The sequence below is a fragment of the Agelaius phoeniceus genome, chromosome 31 (assembly GCF_051311805.1).
Source record: "Agelaius phoeniceus isolate bAgePho1 chromosome 31, bAgePho1.hap1, whole genome shotgun sequence".
NCBI lineage: Eukaryota > Metazoa > Chordata > Aves > Passeriformes > Icteridae > Agelaius > Agelaius phoeniceus.
Window position 1 is genome coordinate 1,585,702 of NC_135295.1, and position 19,433 is coordinate 1,605,134.

The 19,433-nt window shown below is 65.6% G+C and overlaps 3 protein-coding genes across 5 annotated transcripts; 1 reads left to right on the forward strand and 2 right to left on the reverse strand.

The window, feature by feature from the left end:
• Positions 1–1,384: 1,384 nt before the first annotated feature.
• Positions 1,385–12,199, reverse strand: SEMA6C (semaphorin 6C). 2 transcript variants are annotated; one of them, XM_077191960.1, is made up of 18 exons: positions 11,231–12,199; positions 10,426–10,584; positions 9,664–9,778; positions 9,406–9,463; positions 9,251–9,307; positions 9,057–9,158; positions 8,552–8,642; positions 8,349–8,471; positions 7,763–7,851; positions 6,307–6,524; positions 5,642–5,767; positions 5,404–5,559; positions 4,445–4,690; positions 3,842–3,988; positions 3,543–3,620; positions 3,394–3,449; positions 3,158–3,199; positions 1,385–2,811 (listed from the first exon to the last, which is right to left on the reverse strand). In XM_077191960.1, exons 2-18 carry the CDS (start codon positions 10,541–10,543, stop codon positions 2,072–2,074), a joined length of 2,562 nt encoding a protein of 853 aa, XP_077048075.1. In that variant the 5' UTR covers positions 10,544–10,584; positions 11,231–12,199; the 3' UTR covers positions 1,385–2,071. The 2 variants fall into 2 exon arrangements, with proteins under 2 accessions (XP_077048075.1, XP_054507277.2); XM_054651302.2 differs by lacking the exon at positions 11,231–12,199 and having other exon boundaries at positions 10,426–10,779.
• Positions 12,200–12,413: 214 nt separating this feature from the next.
• Positions 12,414–14,476, forward strand: NUDT17 (nudix hydrolase 17). 2 transcript variants are annotated; one of them, XM_077191961.1, is made up of 8 exons: positions 12,414–12,534; positions 12,698–12,820; positions 12,903–13,074; positions 13,158–13,183; positions 13,260–13,352; positions 13,442–13,540; positions 14,015–14,183; positions 14,290–14,476. In XM_077191961.1, exons 1-8 carry the CDS (start codon positions 12,466–12,468, stop codon positions 14,301–14,303), a joined length of 765 nt encoding a protein of 254 aa, XP_077048076.1. In that variant the 5' UTR covers positions 12,414–12,465; the 3' UTR covers positions 14,304–14,476. The 2 variants fall into 2 exon arrangements, with proteins under 2 accessions (XP_077048076.1, XP_054507067.2); XM_054651092.2 differs by having other exon boundaries at positions 14,029–14,183.
• Positions 14,477–14,565: 89 nt separating this feature from the next.
• On the reverse strand, positions 14,566–19,178 carry ANKRD35 (ankyrin repeat domain 35). The gene is made up of 11 exons (XM_054651420.2): positions 18,840–19,178; positions 18,673–18,761; positions 18,392–18,456; positions 17,854–17,911; positions 17,692–17,762; positions 17,508–17,614; positions 17,138–17,286; positions 15,769–17,018; positions 15,021–15,110; positions 14,868–14,933; positions 14,566–14,774 (listed from the first exon to the last, which is right to left on the reverse strand). The coding sequence occupies exons 1-11, from the start codon at positions 18,968–18,970 to the stop codon at positions 14,697–14,699; spliced, it is 2,154 nt and encodes a 717-aa protein (XP_054507395.2). The 5' UTR covers positions 18,971–19,178; the 3' UTR covers positions 14,566–14,696.
• Positions 19,179–19,433: the final 255 nt, after the last annotated feature.

A 19,433-nucleotide genomic window follows, 5' to 3' on the forward strand; every position in this document is an offset into this window, starting at 1 on the left:
CTGCCTGGGAATTCCAGCCTGAACACAGACCTTGTGCAAGGACCTGCAAATAAATCCCAGGGACCAGATCTCGAATGGCAACAAAAATATTCTCTTGGTGTGTTGCTTGGGGTGTGGAAGGGATTTTTTTCCCTTTTATCCATTATTTTCTTCTCCCAAAATTGGTAATTTTTGGATTGAGGCAACGTTGAATGTTTGTCACGTGGAGCATCTCACACTGTCAGGGAAAAGCATCCTTCACCTGTTTGTTTCAGGAAGAATTTGAGGGAGTTTTTTATCAAAACACCCAAAATTAAAAAAAAAAAAAATCCTTAGTTTTACAATATTTAGGCAAATATTCTACTTCCCACACTGGCCAGTGCTGTAAAGTGGTGGCACATGGAAATCCAGATATGGCAGCCTGGGATTCTGCTTGTCTTTGGAGATACAAATGTCACTTTTTTTAAGCTGAAATTTCTATTTTTTAAGAACCTTTTTTAACATGCAGCTGATCTGTATTGTGCCTTCCCCACTGTCCCTCAGTAATTGCCATCCTTCTCCTCAAAACAGGTGATTTTGCCAAAAAAATCCCTTCAGCTGGGGGAAAAACTTCCCCTTTGGAAGAGGAAATGAAAAATAAAAACTCCACGAAGCTCATGAGAACCGGTTCGGGTTATTTTTGGAGGAAATAAAGCTGAGGGTGTTGTCACCTTTCGGAGGGGAATCCCCTGATTTAATTTCTGGAAATATCCGTGTATGTACCAAAGCTGACCAAAACTGATCTCTGCCTGGAATTCCAACCCAGCTCTTCCACAGAAAAACACCAGGAGCTTTTTAAGCCCAAAGCAGCATTTTTTTAAGGCCAAAGCAGCATTTTTTAAGGCCAAAGCAGCATTTTTTTGGTCAGTAAATTCCCTCCCACGGGAGGCCAGGCCGGGCCGTGCCCTGTCAGGGATTTTCCTGCCCGCGCCTCCTTCGGCCTCGCATCCTTCCCTGCCTGTCTGCCCTCTCATCAGCACCCTTTGGGGTTAATTAGCACATGTTGGGGTTAATTAGCACACGTTGGGGTTAATTGGACGCGTGTTTCCCTCCTGCCTGCAGTGGGTGGTTTCAGTTATCCCAAATCCTGTTGGGATACCCGGGAAAGGGGAGCACAGAGCTGGGGGGGTCAGGCTGAGAATGCCACCCTTCCTTCCACCCCCATCCCCTTCTTGGGGAAAATCTGATCGTTGTTTCATTATTTTGGACTTTTATCACATTGTTTTGATCACTGAAGAAATGGGAGACAGATTCCCTGAGTGCTGGGACAACACAAATGCTCAGCCCCCCCCTTTTCCACCAAGGGAAAACGCTTTGGAATGCAGAAATTTCAACATTTAAATTCGTTTTTTGTTCTGTATTTTTTTTTTATTAAAATCCTCTGCCACTGTTGCAGTGCCCTGGCCCAGCCCTGCTCCTACACAGTAGGATGGGCTGGGCCATGTGTCCCCCTTCCTGGTGTCCCCAAAGGAGGGGGGGTGACATCAACTCCCACCCCCCCAGAACAGAAAATAAATTAGAAAGAATAAAAAAAAAAACAAAAAAAAAAAAGCAAAACCAGGGGCATGGGAGACATGGAGACCTTGTCACTGCAATGTGGGGGGACATGGGGATCCCTGTCACCCTGCTGGGGGCTGTCCTGGTGACATGGGGACAGAGAGCTGGGGCGGTGGGGACCCTGCACCTTGGGGAAGGTGACACTCAGGTGTCCTGGGAGGGTCTCAGGTGACACTTGGGGTCCTGGGAGGGTCTCAGGTGACACTCGGGGTCCCAGGAGGGTCTCGGGTGACACTGAGGGTCCCCCCGGTGCAGTTGGGGCTGTCCCGGGAGGGTCTCAGGTGACACTCGGGGTCTCAGGTGACACTCGGGGTCCCCCCGGTGCAGTTTGGGGCTGTCCCGGGAGGGTCTCAGGTGACACTCAGGGTCTCAGGTGACACTCGGGGTCCCCCCGGTGCAGTTTTGGGCTGTCCCGGGAGGGTCTCAGGTGACACTCGGGGTCCCAGGTGACACTCGGGGTCCCCCCGGTGCAGTTTGGGGCTGTCCCGGGAGGGTCTCAGGGCCGCCCCGGGGCCGCAGGCAGCAGCACCGGTTTGGGGAGCAGGGGGGGCTTCATGGACAGCGAGCGCTCCAGGGCTCCGGGCCGGGGTCCCCAGGGTGTCCCCCCCGGTGTCCCCCCCGGTGTCCCCAGCGAGTGCATGCGGGTGAGAGCCCGGGGCGGCCCGGGGGGGCTCACGGGGGTCCCCCCCAGCGAGTAGCTCTGTGCCAGCGGCCGCCGCGGGGCCGGGGGGCTGTCGGGGGGCACGTCCAGGCGCACCGGAGCCCGGTCGTGGGGGCCGAACGGGGGCGCGGGGCCCGCGGCGCGGGGCAGCACCCGGTTGGCGAAGGAGGAGCCGCTGCCCGGGGGGGTCCCGGGCCACGCCGAGCCCCCGGGCAGCCGCTGCAGCGTTGTCTCCTCCCGGCCCGCCCTGCCCGGCGGCCCCGGCCCGGGCGGCTCCGCGGGGCCGCGCCGGGGCTCCCGGTCGCGGGGGGCGCGGGCCGGGGGCAGCGCGGGGGGCTCGGGCTCGGTGCCGTCGTGCGGCGGCAGCGCGGGGTACAGGCGGGGCACGGGAGGCTGGCCGGGGGCCCGCGGGGCGCACGGCGGCTCCGGGGGGGCTTTGGGGACGGCGGGGCGCTGGCAGCACGTGGCCAGCAGCCCGGTGGCCAGGGCGCCCACGGCGAAGGCGCCCAGCACGCAGCCCACGAGCACCGGCACCGGAACTGTCGCTTCGGCACCGGGCCCGGGGTGCCGCACCCCTGCGGGAGCTCCCGTCAGCCCGGTGCCGGCGGGAGGGCCGGGACCCCAGCCCAGAGACCCCCCGGTACCGCTCACACTGCTGGGGTGCCCCCCCTCCCATCCCTTGTCCCCATGGCTCCCCCTTCTCCTGGTCCTGGGGTCCCTCCTGGTCACTGGGGTCCCCCCACCCCAGGGTCCTTCTCCGTCCCTCTTCCACCCTTGGGATCGTTGTCCCACCCCAGGGGTCCCTCTCCTGTCCCTGGGGGTCTCACACTTGTCTCTGGGACACCACAATCCCTCCCCAGCCCTTGGTGTCCCCCTCCCCAAGCCCTGGGGTCTCCATTGTACTCAGACAATGTCACTGACCGTGGGCCAGGTCTCCATTCTCGTCACCATCCCTTGCAGCCCCTGTGAGAGCAGAGCAGGGTCAGGCCAGGCCCCTCTCTGTGTCCCTTGGAGCCACCAGTGTCCCCTCCACGTCCTCCCCATCCTCTGGCATCACCCACGTGTGCCAGAGCCACCCCAGGGTCATCGTGGTGCCACCTGCATCCCCCCAGAAATCCCCAAACATCCCCAGTGTCCCCCGTGATCCCCCACTTCACCTTGGCAGGTCCCGCTGATCCCGAGGGATCCCTCCATGTCCTGCTGGAAGCCACTCCTGGGACACAAGAGGGGACATCACCCTCTGTCCCCAGCGTGTCCCCACACGGGGCAGGGCCCCAGGAGGTCGGGGATGGGAGGGACAACTCACGGAAGGTCCTCGGAGAAGGGGACGCAGCCCCTGGAGGGCAGCCAGACACAATAGGGGTCTCGGGCAGCCAGGCAGCTCCTGCGGGGACACGGGGACACAGCTGCCATCCGTGTCCCTGTGCCCGTGTGTGCCCGGGTCCCCTCCCCTTCCCTCGTGCCCTTGGGCACTTCCATGACCTCGCACATCCTTGTGCCTCTGTGCCCTCGCACATTCCCATTCCCTTGCACATCCCCGTTCCCTCCCGGGCCCCCCTTTCCATCCCTGCCCGCCCTCCCGAGCCCCCTCCCGGCCCCGCTCACCCTCGGCAGGAGCCGTGGCGGCCGCAGCGGCTCAGGGGCAGCCGCAGGAGGCACCCGGCAAAGGCCACGATCAGCTCCCGGCCCGGCAGGTGCAGCTCCAGCCCCAGCACCCGGCTGGGCACCCCAGACCCCCGCGGGCTGTGGCACCTGCAGCCGAGAGCAGCTGGGGTCAGCACAGCCCCCCTGACACCCCCAAATCCCCTTGGGCTGTGACATCTGCGCCCAATAGCACCTGGGGTCAGCACAGCCCCCCTGACACCCCCAAATCCCCGTGGGCTGTGGCACCTGCACCTGACAGTGCCTGGGGTCAGCACAGCCCCCCTGACACCCCCAAATCCCCTTGGGCTGTGGCACCTGCACCTGACAGTGCCTGGGGTCAGCACAGCCCCCCTGACACCCCCAAATCCCCTTGGGCTGTGGCACCTGCACCCAAGAGCACCTGGGGTCAGCACAGCCCCCCTGACACCCCCAAATCCTCACAACCCCACAGTTCCCGAGAGCCCCCCAGCCCCCCCAGTGCCCAGAACCCACCTCCCAAGCCCCCCAGGCACCCCTCAGTGCCCCCCAAGCCCCCCAGCCCCCCGCCCTGGGCCTGCCCCTCACCGCCCGGGGTCGTAGAGGCTGATCTCCTCCAGCAGCAGCGTCCCGGCACTGCTGTCCCTGCTGTCCCTGCTGTCCCCCAGCCCTCGGGGGTCTCTCGGTGCCGGGGTCCCCCCGGGGCTCTGAGTGGCCTCGGGGCTCTGTGCAGCTGCCAGGACCTTGAGCAGCCGCCCGTCCTCGGCGCCCAGGAACAGCACGGTCTGGTTGCCGCGGGGCCCCGCGCCCGTGTCCACGGCCAGCTGGGTCAGCCTGGGGCAGGACAGGCCTTGTAAAGCCGGGCTTGAGGCTTAGGGGCTTCCTGCACCCTCCCGTGGTCCCACACGCCCTTCACAGGAACCTTGCACAAGGACATCCCCACCCTGCAGCACCTGAACTCCTCATGTGAAATATTCCCTGTCCCCATGGCCACTCCCACAAATCCATCAGTTTTTATTGCCTTTTAACTAATTCACCCTTTTCCACAATGTTTTTCTTTCCAATTTTTTTTTTTTGGTTGTAAATGTTTAAGGGGGGGAAAAATAATCATCTAATATATCGCTCTTAAAAGAAAGGACAGAAATGTGTTCCCCTCGTGACACCATGGCTAAGCGGACTGTCTAAATATAAAAGATATAAATATAAAAATAAAAATATAAAGCACACATAAATAATATAGATATAGATATAGATATAGATATAGATATAAATATATAAATATATCTAAAGATACCAGGTAAAAGGACAATACTGGGGCAGCTTACAGTGCACCATGGTGATTTAGGAAAACAACTTTTTATGGCATCTCACTTCTTAAGTCCATCCCACTCCCGAGGCCACCGTCCCTGAGGTCACCCTGTCCCTGAGGTCACCCTGTCCCCAAGGCCACCCTGTACCTGAGGCCACCCTGTCCCCAAGGCCACCCTGTCCCCAAGGCCACCCTGTACCTGAGACCACCTTGTCCCCAAGGCCACCCTGTCCCCCACCTGGTGCCAGTGTGGGTGAAGAGAGGCCTCCCTCCCGCGGGTCCCACAGCTCCGTGCAGCAGCGGGTGCTCCTTGGCGAACGCCAGCGTCTCATCAGGGAAGTCCCCAGAGGTGACAACGCCAGCAGCAGCTCCCATCCCGGCACAGCAGCCCGGCCTGCGGCACAGCTGGTGTGGGGATCCAATTTCTGTGGCACCCAGGGGTGTCCTGGTGTGGGTGGGGGTACCTGGGCCGGTACCTGGGCTGGGGGACCCTGTCCTCGGGCACCGGGCTCCAGGTGGCGCCGCGGGGCTCGGCGAAGGGGCCCTCGAAGGAGCGCTCCACGTCTGCCAGGTAGAAGGCGCAGACGGCCGAGCCGGGGATGCTGCGGTGACAGCAGGGGGGGACAGGATGGCCTGGGCTTGAGCAGGGCCCCTCTGTGTCCCAGGTGTGTCCCCAGGCTCTGTTTCTGTGTGTGTGTGTCCCCTCTGCGTCCCCATGTGCCCATCTGAGTCCCTCCTTGTGTCCTCCTGGGCAAGCCCCTCCCTGTGTCCCCATGTCCCCCTTTAAGTCCATCCCCATGTCCCCCTGGGCAAGCCCCTCCCTGTGTCCCCATGTCCCCCTTTAAGTCCATCCCTGTGTCCCCATGTCCCCATGTGAGTCCCTATTCATGTCACCATCACCCTGTCCCCACATCCTATCTCCCCTTTCCCCACATCCCCATGATCCCATGTCCCCATGACCCCATGTCCCTACACCCCCATGTCCTGATGTCCCTATGACCCCAAATCCCTGTGTCCCCACATCCCCACATCCCCACATCACCATGTCCCCACATCCCTGTGTCCCCACATCCCCACATCCCCACATTCCCACATCCCCGTGTCCCCATGTCCCCACATCCCCGTGTCCCCAAGTCCCTGCCTGTTGGGTTGGGTGCCAAAGAGGGCGAGGACAGCGGGGCGCCCGTGCAGGGTCTGTGGGGGTGTCACGGCCTCCAGGACATCGAAGTAGAAGACGGTGTCCCCAGGGACGGAGCACTGCAGCCGCACCTTCAGGAAGGACGTCCAGCGCCGCTCCAGCACCCGCGGGGACCCGCCACGGTCATTGCGGCACACCCGGGCCACCCGGGCCACCAGCACCTGCACGGGAACCGGGTCAGCACCTGGACACCCTCAGGGTCACCAGCACCTGCACAGGAACCAGGTCAGCACCTGGACACCCTCAGGGTCACCAGCACCTGTACAGGAACCAGGTCAGCACCTGGACACCCTCAGGGTCAGCACCTGGACACCCTCAGGGTCACCAACACCTGTACAGGAACCAGGTCAGCACCTGGACACCCTCAGGGTCACCAACACCTCCACAGGAACCAGGTCAGCACCTGGACACCCTCAGGGTCAGCACCTGGACACCCTCAGGGTCACCAACACCTGCACAGGAACCAGGTCAGCACCTGGACACCCTCAGGGTCAGCACCTGGACACCCTCAGGGTCACCAACACCTGTACAGGAACCAGGTCAGCACCTGGACACCCTCAGGGTCAGCACCTGGACACCCTCAGGGTCACCAACACCTGTACAGGAACCAGGTCAGCACCTGGACACCCTCAGGGTCAGCACCTGGACACCCTCAGGGTCACCAGCACCTGTACAGGAACCAGGTCAGCACCTGGACACCCTCAGGGTCAGCACCTGGACACCCTCAGGGTCACCAACACCTGTACAGGAACCAGGTCAGCACCTGGACACCCTCAGGGTCACCAGCACCTGCACGGGAACCAGGTCAGCACCTGGACACCCTCAGGGTCACCACCTGGACACCCTCAGGGTCACCAGCACCTGTACAGGAACCAGGTCAGCACCTGGACACCCTCAGGGTCAGCACCTGGACACCCTCAGGGTCACCACCCGGGCTACCTGGGCCACCAGCACCTGGACACCCTCAGGGTCAGCACCTGGACATGTGGGGTCAGCACCTGGACACCCTCAGGGTCACCACTTGGACACCCTCAGGGTCAGCACCTGGACACCCTCAGGGTCACTACTTGGACACCCTCAGGGTCACCACCCGGGCCACCAACACCTGTACAGGAACCAGGTCAGCACCTGGACACCCTCAGGGCCAGCACCTGGACATGTGGGGTCAGCACCTGGACATCCTCAGGGTCACCACTTGGACACCCTCAGGGTCAGCACCTGGACACCCTCAGGTCACCACCCAAGGCACCTGGGCAACCTGGGCATTGTGGCTGTCCCCCAGACACCTCAGGGGGCACTCACAGGCCTGACACCCTGGTGAGGGGCTCAGGAGTCTCCCCTGCCTGGATGCCAGGGTGGGGGTCCCTGGGCGCCCCCCCTGTGCCCCCTGTGCCCCCACCTTGCCCAGGGCGCTGAGCTCCACTGCCACCTCCCTGAAGAAGAAGTAGACGTAGGGGCCGTAGGGCAGCACCTGGACAAAGTGGGGTTCTGGGGGGGCCAGGGGAGGTTGGAGGCACCATCAGGTCCTTGTCCCACACCTTTGTGCTCAGCCCCTCCCCTGTACCCCCAGATTGCAGCCCTGCACCCCCAACCCCATCCCCACATCCCCCTGCCCCACTCTGCCACATCCTTCCACACCTGTAACCCCTGCCCCACACCCTCCCACACCCCTGTACCCCCATCCCATCCCCACAGACCCCCCCAGACCCCCGCAAACCCTCACAGACCCCCCCAGACCCCACAGACCCCCTTTACCCCCCATCCCATCCCCACAGACCCCCCCAGACCCCCTGTACCCCCCTAACCCCATCCCCAATCCCCCTGCCCCACTCTGCCACATCCCTCCATGCCTGTAACCCCTACCCCATCCCCACAGACCCCACAGACCCCACAGATCCCCACAGACCCCCGTCCCACCCCCACAGACCCCCATAGACCCCCATCCCACCCCCCAGACCCCCCCAGACCCCCTGATTTCGGGGTACCCTGCAGCCAGCGGGAGCTGTACTTGAGGGTGCGCAGGGGAGCCTGCCCGGGGCTCAGGCTGCGGTAGATCACGGCATCACTGGCCTGGAAATCGGCCACGGTGGCCGAGTACAGGCTGCCATCTGCGGGGGGGGACACACCGGGTCACCCCCGTGCCCCCCCGGCCTCCCCCCCGTGTCCCCCCCACCTGCCCAGCACCCACCGACAAAGAGAGCCACGATGCTTTGCTTGGCATCAAAGGGACACCGGGCTTGGCCGCTGACCTCGTCACCCTGCTGTGCCAGGCTGCTCACCTGGGGGGGGGGGGGACACGCCCAGAGACCGTGAGACCCCTCCCCAAATACCCAGCACCCCCCTTGTGCCATCCCCAACCCCATCGGGGTCCCCCCGGTGCAGTTTTGGGGTGTCCTGGGAGGGTCTCAGGTGACACTCGGGGTCCCGGGAGGGTCTCAGGTGACACTCGGGGTCCCCCCCAGGTACAATTGGGGTGTCCCAGGAGGGTCTCAGGTGACACTCGGGATCCCCCCCAGGTGCAGTTGGGGTGTCCTGGGAGGGGTCTCAGGTGACACTCGTGTCCCCCCAGTGTAGTCAGGGTCCCCCCGGTGCAGTTCCCAGAGCATGGAGAACTTCTGTGCTCTGGGAACTGCCCTGCTGGGACTGAGATCCCCAGGACCCCCCCTCATTTCGGGGGTGCCGAGCCCCCTCACCTGGTAGGTGCGGCACAGGGGGCTGAAGGCATTGGTGCCACAAGCCAGGAGGGTCTCGGCGTCGCGGGGCACCAGCACTCGGATGTAGTTGTGACACTCATCCTGTGGGGACACAGGCGATCCTGGTGTCACCACCTTCAACGCCTGCACCCCAAATTCCTGCACCCCAAACCCCCCCTTTGACACCCCCTCACCTGCCGCCGGCCCCGCATGGCGCAGTTCTGCCTGTCCTGCGTCTCCCAGGTGAGGTGCTGCCGGGTGAGATGGGGCAAGGGGCGGGTGGGCACAGGGATCTTCACCCCCTGTGTGTCCCCCTTGTCCCCAGGGTCACTGTCCCCGTCCCCCTTACCCGCTCTGGGTACAGCGTCCCCTTGTCCTGCCGCAGGTCAAAGGCGTAGATGTGGTCCCTGGAGGGGGGAGTGAGTGTGCAAGGGGACACGGGGGTGTGCAAGGAGACACGGGGGTGTGCAAGGGGACATGGGGACAACACGCACAGGGGAACAGCGGGGTCACACAATGACAAGGGCGCAGGAGCGTGCAAATCCTTGCACGAGCCCAGCTAAGGATGCTCCACACCGGAGCCGTGTCCCGCACACCGGGCGCTCACCGGGCGGCCACGAAGAGCGTCCCGTTGAGCCGCAGCATCCGCTGGAAGTCCAGGCCGAGCCGGGCCGTGCCGTTGTCCCCCCGGAGGCCCCCGAAACGCGGGTACCCGGCGGTGGCTGCGGGGTGGGGGGACACGGTGAGACCCCGGTAACCCCGGGACCAGGGTCTGAGAATGGGAACCGGGACTGGGACCGGGACCAGGGTCTGAGAACGGGAACCGGGACTGGGACAGGGACCAGGGTCTGGGAACGGGAACCGGGAATGGAATCGGGACCAGGGTCTGAGAACGGGAACCGGGACTGGGATGGGCTGCGGGAGCTGCAGCGGGGCCAGGGCAGGGGGCAAGGCAATGGGGCTGGGGGCTGGGTTTGGGGTCAGGACTGGGGCTGGGATTGGGGCTGGGATTGGGGTTGAACTGGGATGGAGGCTGGGAATGGGGCTGGGATCGGGACCAGCATCAGAACTGGGATTGGGATTGGGATTGGGATTGGGATTGGGATTGGGATTGGGACAGGGATTGCAGCCAGGACTGGGACCAGAATTTGGGCTGGGATTGGGATTGGGACAGGGATTGCAGCCAGGACTGGGACCAGAATTTGGGCTGGGATTGGGGCTAGGACAGGGATTGCAGCCAGGACTGGGACCAGAATTTGGGCTGGGATTGGGGCTAGGACAGGGATTGCAGCCAGGACTGGGACCAGAATTTGGGCTGGGATTGGGATTGGGACAGGGATTGCAGCCAGCCCCCCTGAGCCCCGCTCACCTGCCAGCCCCACGGTGCTGCGAGCCACCAGGTCCCGCGGGAAGGACCGGGCGGGGGTCCCGGCCAGGAGGAGGAGGAGGAGGAGGAGGACGACGAAGAGCAGCGGGACCCCCGGCATCGCGGGTGGGGCTGAGAGCGACCCCCCCGCCCCGCCCCGGGCTGCGAGCGGGGGGGAAACTGAGGCACGGGGATGGGGGTGGAGTGGGGACAGTGTGGGGACAGTGCTCCCAGTGTCCCCAGTCCTCCCAGTGGTCCCCATTTTCCCCTGTTCCAGTGTTCCTGTCCCAAAGTCCCCAGTGCTCCCATCCCAGTGCTCCCAGTGCTCCGGGAGCTGCTGTCACCAGTGCTGGGACATTTCCCCCAGCACCCCCAAAACGCCCCCCTACACCCCGACCCTGCACCCCAAGTACCCCCCACAACACCCTCACAACACTCAGCGTCCCAGCCAAAACCCTAAAACACCCCAAAACCGCCCCGTTCCCACCCTCCATAGCCCCGTTCAGCGCCCTGCACACCCCCTGCCCCAGCACCCCACAACACCCAGCCTGCACCCCAAAACTACCCCAAACCCACCCGAAACCACCCCAAAACCACCCCAAAACCACCCCCTGCCCCAACACCCCACAATACCCAGGCTACACCCCAAAACCACCCCAAATCCACCCCAAAACTACTCCAAACCACCCCAAAACTACTCCAAACCATCCCAAATCACCCCAAATCCATCCCAAACCACCCCAAACCCACCCCGTACCCCAACACCCCCCCCAACCCCCGCCCCTCCCGACCCCTCGGCGCTCGGTACCGGCTCCGCTCCCCGCTCGGTCCCGAGCGGCTCCGCCCCGGAACGGGCCGGGACCGGGCACCGGCCGGAGCGGGGGCCGGGGGAGGGCGGGACCGGGGACCCCCGTGGGGACCGCACAGCCCCCGCCGCGGGCCCGGGGCTCCCCCCGCGGGGCGGCCGCCCTATAGATAGGCGTTAATCCCCGTTAATGAGATGATCCTCATTAACCGCCGAGAGTGGGGGTGGGGGGTTTTGCACGCGCGTGTGCGCGGCTGTGACACCCCCCCCTCCCCCCCCTTCCCCCCCCAGGGTCGGTGCGCGCTCCCGCCCGTAACCGCCGGGCGCGCGCGCGGTGTGGCGGCCACCCGGGTGTCCCTCTCTGTGTCCCCAGAGCGGGGCTCTGTCACCTGCACCGCGGTGTGGCCACCGAGAGCTACTGGGAGTTACTGGGACGTACTGGGAGCACTGAGATGCCCCCCCCCAACGGTGTCCCCGAGTGTCACTCTGTGGGGACATGGCAGGGGTGGGGGACGCTGGGGACACCCCCGAGGCTCGGGGGGGTGCCGGGGGTCCCGAGGGGGCGGGCACGGGGTGACATCTGCTGGCATGGCCTGGGATGGCACCGCTCGGGGACACAGGGGGGCGGTGTCCCCCCGGAGCGATGGTGGCAGCCCTGGGGACACGGCGGTGTCGCCGGAGCGTTGGTCGTGTCCCTGAGGGGTGGCAGGTGACAGTGTCGCCAGTGAGGGAAGGCGGAGGACATGGACACACACACAGGACACACGGGGGACACAGCGGACATGAACAAGACACACAGAGGACACATGGGACACACAGGACACACGGTGACACAGACAGGACATGGACGTGCAGGACACACGGGGACACAGGACATGGCAACACAAAGGATGCGCACAGGACACGGGGGACACACACAGGACACATGGGGGACACACACAGGACACACGGGGGGACACATGGGACATACACAGGACACACGGGGGGACACGCACAGGACACAGGGGACACACACAGGACACAAGGGACATACACAGGACACACGGGGACACACACAGGACACACGGGGGACACACACGGACCGAGGGACACAGAACTGTCCCCAATCTCGGGTGCCCTCCCGAGGGCGGTGCCATTCCCGGCGGCTCCTGCAGGGGGCGCAATCCCCGGCTCGGTTTAGACCCCACCCCCAGAACGCGTCAAGCCCCGCCCACTTACCGGGAGGCCCCGCCCCCGTCATGGCGGGCGCGCGCGTGCTCGTGCACGTGCGGCGCGCGGGGGCGGGGGGGGCGGCGGCGTTCGGGCAGGTCCGGGGGGACCTGGGGGGGGGAACCGGGGGCAATGGGGGGGTCCGGGGACTATGGGGGTAACGGGGGGGGTCAGTGCAGGGCACGGGGAGCGGCCGCTGCGGGGACAGCGCGGGGACAGCGCGGGGACAGCGCGGGGACGGTGACAGCGGTGTCCCCGCAGAGCGTCACCGGCGTGTTCTGCCCCGCGCACACGGACGTGGCCCTGGTGAGCTGCGGGCTGGAGCGCGGCCGCTTCCTCATCTCCGATGTGCCCTTCCCCGGCTCCACCGTCACCGTCCTCAAGGTGCGCGGGGCCACCAGCCCCGGTGTCCCCCCCGGTGCCACCGGGGGAGCCATGGCAGCCCTGACATCCCCTGTCCCCGCAGAGACCCCCGTTCTGCCCCGCCAAGCTGGGAGGGGACACGCGGGGTGACCGAGGGGGACACGCGGGGGTGGTCGCGGCGGTGGCCGTGCTGCTGGAGGCCGCCTGCGGCCACGTCCTGCTGACCCGCCGGGCCACCACCCTGCGACACTTCCCCAACGTTTGGGTGCCACCAGGTGAGCGCGAGGACAGGGGACAGGAGCCCTGGGGGGGTCACAGGTGTTTTGGGGGTCCCCTGACCGCTGTCCCCCGCACTCAGGTGGGCACTTGGAGCCAGGAGAAGAGGTGAGGTGACACCGCGGGGAGGGCAGGGGGTGCCCAGGTGAGTGTGGGGACACCTGTGACACCCCGAACCCCCCAGCTGGTGGCCGCGGGGCTGCGGGAGCTGGCCGAGGAGACGGGGCTGCGCCTGGAGCCTGGAACCTTCTCGTGGCACCTGCTCGGCCTCTGGGAGGTAACGACCCCGCCCCAAAGTGGGGCTGGGCAGGGGGTGACACGCCCAGGTGGCCGCTCTGTCCCACGGGTCACCCCTGCTCCCCGCAGTCCCTGTTCCCCCCCTCGCTGAGCTGGGGGCCACCGCGGTGCCACCACATTGTCACCTACCTGGGGCTGCGCTCGGCTGAGCCCCGCCAGCGGCTGCAGGTGGGGGCACCTCCGGGGGGGGGCACCTCCGAGGGGGTCCATCAATGGGTGGGGGGCACCTCCGGGGTGGGGGGCACCTCCGAGGGCGTCCATCAATGGGTGGGGGGCACCTCCGGGGGGGGGTCCCTCCGTGGGTCGGGTCCTTCAATGCATGGGGGCCACCTCCGAGGGTGGGGGGCACTTCCAAGGGGGTCCCTCAGTGGGTGGGGAGCCCCTCTTGGTACTGCAGTCCCTCTCTGGGTTGGGGTCTCTCTGAGGGTGGGGGTCCCTCCATGGGTGGGGGGCACCTCCGAGAGGGTCCCTCCATGAGTGGGGTCCCTCAGTGGGTGGGGGGCACCTCCGAGGGGTCCCTCCATGGGCTGGGGGCCCCTCTTGCTGCTGCAGTCCCTCTCTGGGTTGGGGTCTCTCTGAGGGTGGGGGGTCCCTATCGAGGTTGGCGTTCCCCCCCACCGTGGGGGTCTCTCCCTCCACGAGGGGTCCATGCCCAGGCCCGGCTGTGCCCGAGCCCGGCTGAGGTCAGCGCCGTGGCCTGGCTGGAGCCTCCGGTCTTGGAGGCCATCGCTGCCACCGAGGATGGAGCCGAGGGACCGGGACCGGGATTGGGATCAGGATCGTCCCCCAGAGAGCTGCCGGCCACCGTGGGGTGAGACCCCCCCCCGCCACCGTGGGACAGCGACACGAGGCTGGAGAGCCCCTGGGGCTGCCCAGCCACGCCATGGCCCCGTCCCTGACCCCGTTCCCCGGTCCAGGATCACGGAGCTGAGCCCCGACGGCTTCCGCAGCTCCCGGATTCCCACCGGGATCCTCCTGCGCCGGGCCCCGGAGCGCGGCCCCGACCTGGAGCGCGTCAGCACCGGCACCAAATTCGCGCTGGGGCGGTGGCGGGCGGGGCCCGGCCCGGGGGAGGAGCGGGAATAAAATTCCAGCGGGATCCCAGCCCGTCCTGGAGTGGGGTTTGCGTGGGTTCAGGGGGATTCCAGGGGAATGGAGAGGGTACATCCCCCTTCCCCGGGGTGCTGGGATGGGGACATGGGACACGGGTTAGGACATGGAAAGGGACACAAATGGGACATGGAAAGGGACACAGAATGGGACCCGGGACATGGAAAGGGACACAGAACGGGGCACAGCCACGTGTGTGTCACAATTTCCCGGTTTAATGCCACGGCCCCGCTCCCGCCTCGGCCCGCAGGATCCGCAGCAGCGCGGCGTGGACGCCCTCGTCCATGAATCCCTGTGGAGGAGGGAGTGTGGCTTTTGCCAGAATCCCACCCAAAACTGTGCCCCCACCCCCCCAGAGACCCCGGGCAGGGCCGGGGGGTCCCACCTGGGCAGCCTGGAGGAGGTGGCTCCGGTACACAGCCACGGTGTCCCGGTGCTGCTTCTGCTGGACCTGGGGGGCACAGGGTGGCGCTGGGTGACTCAGGGTGACAGGAGGTCACCAAGGGTGACACGGTGTGACACCGGGCGCTGTCCTCACCTCCAGCTGGAGCTGGAGCCGGGCGTTCCTGCCCCGCAGCCCCAACACCTCGGCCGAGAGTTTCTCTGTCTCCACCAGCAGCTGCTTCAGCTGGGGGGGCAAAGTCAGGGGCAGAATTTGGGGCTGGGGGGGTTGGTTGCTCTCAGCACCCCCCCCCCCAGAGCCCCCTTGGTCCCTGCCAGCCCTCAAGGTCCTGCTCAGTTCCCCCCGAGGTCCCCCCCAAATGGGGCTGGGAGGGGGAACAGGATGGGTATAGGGATAGGGTGGGTTGGGATCAATGGGATGGGATGGGATGGGATCAATGGGATGGGATGGGATCAGTGGTATGGGATCAGTGGGATCGATGGGATGGGATGGGATCAATGGGATGGGATGGGATGGGATCAATGGGATGGGATGGGATCAGTGGTATGGGATCAGTGGGATCAATGGGATGGGATGGGATGGGATCAATGGGATGGGAAGGGGATGGGGGTGCAGATAATGATGGGAACAACGGTGGGAAAGGGATGATGATGATGATGATGATGGAAAGAAGATGGGGATGGGGATGGGAGGGACATGGGGATGGATTTGGGAGGAAGAGGAAGATGGGAAGGGGTCGGCAGTGAGGACAAGGATGAGAGGAAGACAAAGACGGGAAGGGGTCAGCGATGGGGACAAGGAGGGCAGGATAATGATGATGATAGGGATGGGACTGGTGCTGGGAAGGTCCCGTCCCCGTCCCCGTCCCCAGCGCATCCCTCACCTTCCCGTCCTTGTCGCGGCAGGCGCGCTCCAACCGCCCCGCGCGTTCCCGCAGCGCCGCCGCGCCGCGCTCCAGCCCCGCCGCCGCCTCCCGCAGCTCCCGCAGCTCCCGTTCCCGCCCGGCCGCCCTCTCCTCGGCCGCCGCCGCCGCCTCCCGCCACCGCTCCGCCTCCGAGCCCGCCGGGACACCGGCGGTGCCGCGCTCCGTGCCCCGCGCCGCTCCCGGTTCTCCCGGTTCTCCCGCTATCCCGCCCTCCTCGTCGCTCCCGGGGGTTTCTGCGGCCTCTCCCTCCTCCATCTCCGTGATGAGCTGCAGGGCCTCGTGCTGGGAGCGCACCAGCGCGTCCAGCCGCCGGTGCAGATCCCGGAGGATCCCGGCCCCGGTGTCACCGCCCGCCTCCCGCACCCGCGCTCCGAGCCCGTCCCGCAGCGCCCGCAGCTCCCGGCGCAGCCTCCACGCCTCGTCCCGCTTGCCGGGATCGCCCCGCAGCTCCCGCAGCTCCCGCTGCAGCCGCTCCCGCTCCCGGCCCAGCCGCGCCAGCTCCACCAGGAGCTTCCCGTTACCCTCCCGCAGCTCCAGCAGCTCCTTCTCCATCCTCCCGCCCTCCCTCGGGATCTCCTCCCGGTGCTTTCCGCCCGCAGCCGCCTCCGGGCCGTTCACCGAGCACCGGCGGAGCTTTTCCAGGAGGATTTGGGATCCTTGGAGCATCCTGGCGTGGATCTGGTCCTGCTGCTCCAGCGCCTGCTCCAGCCCCGCCGCCAGCTGCTCCCAGGCGGGCTCGGCCCGGAGGGAACGCTCGGATTCCCGGCGCAGCTCCCGGCTCCGGGAGAAGGCTCCGGCCTTCGCTTCCCGCATTTTGGAGCACTCCTCCCCCAGCCAGGCCAGGAACGGGATCAGCGCCGGAGCCTCGCTGCTGCCTTGTCCTCCTTCCCACTCTTCATCCCTCGTCCTCTTCCTCAGCTCCGCCACGCGCCGGGCCAGGAGCTCCAGGCAGGCGCCGTCATCCTCCTCATCCTCATCCTCATCCTCATCCTCATCCTCATCCTCACCCACGTCCTGTCCCGGCAGGAGCCGCAGGAGCTCCCGCAGCCGCCGCCGGATGCCCTCGGCAGCTTCCTCCAGCCTCCGGCATTCCAGAGTCTTCCTGGCCAGCTCCTCCCGCAGCCGTCGGGCAGCGCATCCGTCCCTCTGCTCCTCTTCCTCATCATCCTCCTCCTTGCCCTGGATTCCCACCTGTCCAGCACCATTCTCTGCAGGAGGGAGCAACACAATCCCGTTTTCCCAATTTTTCCCTATTTTTTTCCAATTCCCCCCCGTTGTTTTCCCATTTCCCCCCATTTTTTCCCTTTTTTGGGGGGGGAGGTCTCACCTCTCCTTGGGACCTTCTGGAGAGCCCAGCTCGGGGCCTCCCCGGTGACATTTCCAGTGACATTCCCGGTGTCCTTGTCCCCCTTGTGGTCCTGCAGCAGCTCGGCCACTTCCAGGCTGCCGTGAGCCAGGGCCAGCTCCAGCGCCGTCCTGAGCCGGGGATGTGACACGGGGGACAGGGGGGATGTGACACAGAGGGACACGGGGACAGTGAGCGATGGCAGGGGTGGCACATGGGCACGGGGACAAGATGGCACCATGACCCAGTGGCACAGGTGACTCCCATCCCTTCCCCGCATTGGTGACAGCACAGAGCGATGTCCCCAGTGTCCCCAGTGTCCCCAGTGTCCCCAGTGTCCCCTGTGACCCACCTGCCATCCCTGTCAGCCAGCCCAGGCTCGGCCCCACGCCGCAGGAGCTGGGCACAAACAGCCACGTGGTTCCCCTGTGCTGCCAGCATCAGGGGGGTCTGGCCGTGCTGGGGGGACACGTGGGGTGACCACCGACCCTTTGCTGTCCCCTGTCACCCCCTGCTGTCCCCCTGTCCCCACTCACAGCGTCGGGGACATCCAGCGGGGCCTCGTGGTCGCAGAGCAGGAGGACGCTGGAGGCGCAGCCCGAGGAGGCTGCAGGGGGCGTGGGGTCACTGCAGGGACCCTGGGGGACCCCTCTGGTGTCCCCCAAATCCCGGGGTGTCCCCGTGTCCCCCACCCTCACCTGCCCAGTGCAGCGGAGTCCGGTTCTGCCCATCCGCATGGCGCTCGTTGGCTCCGTGCTGGGGGCACAGCGGGAAGGGAATGGGAATGGAATGGGAACGGGATTGGGAATGGGAATGGGAACGGGATTGGGAATGGGATTGGGAGTGGGAATGGGAACGGGATTGGGAATGGGAATGGGATTGGGAATGGGACTGGGACTGGGATTGGGAATGGGATTGGGAATGGGACTGGTATTGGGAATGGGATTGGGAATGGGAGTGGGATTGGGAATGGCCCCCCCCATCCCAGTCCTGTTCCCATCCTCATCCCTGTCCTTGTTCCCATCCCCACCTCCATCCTCATCCTCCTCTGCATCCCCAATCCCTGTCCTTATCCCTGTCTCTATGCTGATCTCCATCCCTGATTTTACCCCCAGCGCCATCCCAATCCAGTTCCCATTCCAATTCCTGTTCCCATCCCTTCCCATCCCACTCCCACCCCTTTGATCCCATCCCATCCCAGTCCCAATCCCACCCCATTCCCGTCCCTCTCCGTACCTGCAGCAGCACCTTCACGCACTGGGGCTGGCAGGCGATGGTGGCCAAGTGCAGGGCGGTGCTGCCTGTGGGGACAGGATGGGCTGGGGACACTCCTGGGGACACCTGCTCCCCTAAGGGACAGCCCCAGGGGACACCTGCTCCCCTAAGGGACACCCCCTCCGTCATGGGACACTCCCCAGGCGGGTCCCTGCCTCGGGGGACAGCTCTGGGCTCCTCCAGAGGTGACACAGGGACCTGCCTGGATGTCCCCAAGGTGTCCCCAAGGTGTCCCCACCCACCGTCATCGTTGGTTCCATTGACGGGAGCCCCGTGCTCCAGCAGCAGCGTCAGGCACTCGGTGAGGCCCCCGGCCGCAGCCAGGTGGAGCCTGGGGGGGTGAGAGGTGGCCGTGACTCCTGTGTCCCCCCCTCCCGGACCCCCCCGTGTCCCCCCGGGGGTCACATACGCCGATTGTCCCCTGGCGTTGAGCTTGGCGGGGCGGGCGGCCTTGCGGGCAGCCAGGGCGGCCACCCGGGCCACGTCCCCTCGTGTCACCGCCTCCAGGAGCTTCTGGTCCTGCCGCGTCCAGCTCTCCATCTGCGGGGGGGTCCCCAAATCCAGGACAGGACCCCAAATCCAGGACAGGACCCCAAAGCCAGGACAGGACCCCAAAGCCCACCCCAAGACAGGACCCCCCAGTGCGGGTCCTGCCACGCAGCTCCTGCCTCAGTTTCCCCACTCGCGGGGCTCCGTGAGGGCTCCGGGATCCCCGCGGAGCCGGGAGGGGGCGGAGAGGCCGGAGCGTGTCCCGGCCTGTGCCCGCCCGGCTGGTTTGGCGAGTGCCACCGAGGCGGGCTGGGCTCCAGCGTGGCACCGGGAACCAGGGTGGCACCGGAACCGGGACCAGCACCGGGGTCTGAGAACGGGAACCGGGACTGGGATGGGCTGAGGGAGCTGCAGTGGGGCCAGGGCAGGGGACAAGGCAATGGGGCAGGATTGGGGCTGGGATTGGGGTCAGGATTGGGGCTGGGATTGGGGTTGAACTGGGATGGAGGCTGGG

Coding starts and splice junctions, on each gene's coding strand:
- ANKRD35 (XM_054651420.2), bottom strand. CDS start 18,970: ATGGAGAGCTGGACGCGGCAGGACCAGAAGCTCCTGGAGGCGGTGACA. Junction 18,762..18,839: donor AACGCCAGGGGACAATCGGC/GTATGTGACCCC, acceptor TCACCCCCCCAG/GCTCCACCTGGCTGCGGCCG. Junction 17,287..17,507: donor CTGGCTGACAGGGATGGCAG/GTGGGTCACAGG, acceptor TCCCCGGCTCAG/GACGGCGCTGGAGCTGGCCC.
- NUDT17 (XM_054651092.2), top strand. CDS start 12,466: ATGGCGGGCGCGCGCGTGCTCGTGCACGTGCGGCGCGCGGGGGCGGGG. Junction 13,541..14,028: donor AGCCCCGCCAGCGGCTGCAG/GTGGGGGCACCT, acceptor GTCCATGCCCAG/GCCCGGCTGTGCCCGAGCCC. Junction 14,184..14,289: donor GAGCTGCCGGCCACCGTGGG/GTGAGACCCCCC, acceptor TCCCCGGTCCAG/GATCACGGAGCTGAGCCCCG.
- SEMA6C (XM_054651302.2), bottom strand. CDS start 10,684: ATGGGGACCACTGGGAGGACTGGGGACACTGGGAGCACTGTCCCCACA. Junction 5,768..6,306: donor TTTGGCACCCAACCCAACAG/GCAGGGACTTGG, acceptor CTGTCACCGCAG/CATCCCCGGCTCGGCCGTCT. Junction 5,560..5,641: donor GACAGGGTCCCCCAGCCCAG/GTACCGGCCCAG, acceptor GCTGTGCCGCAG/GCCGGGCTGCTGTGCCGGGA.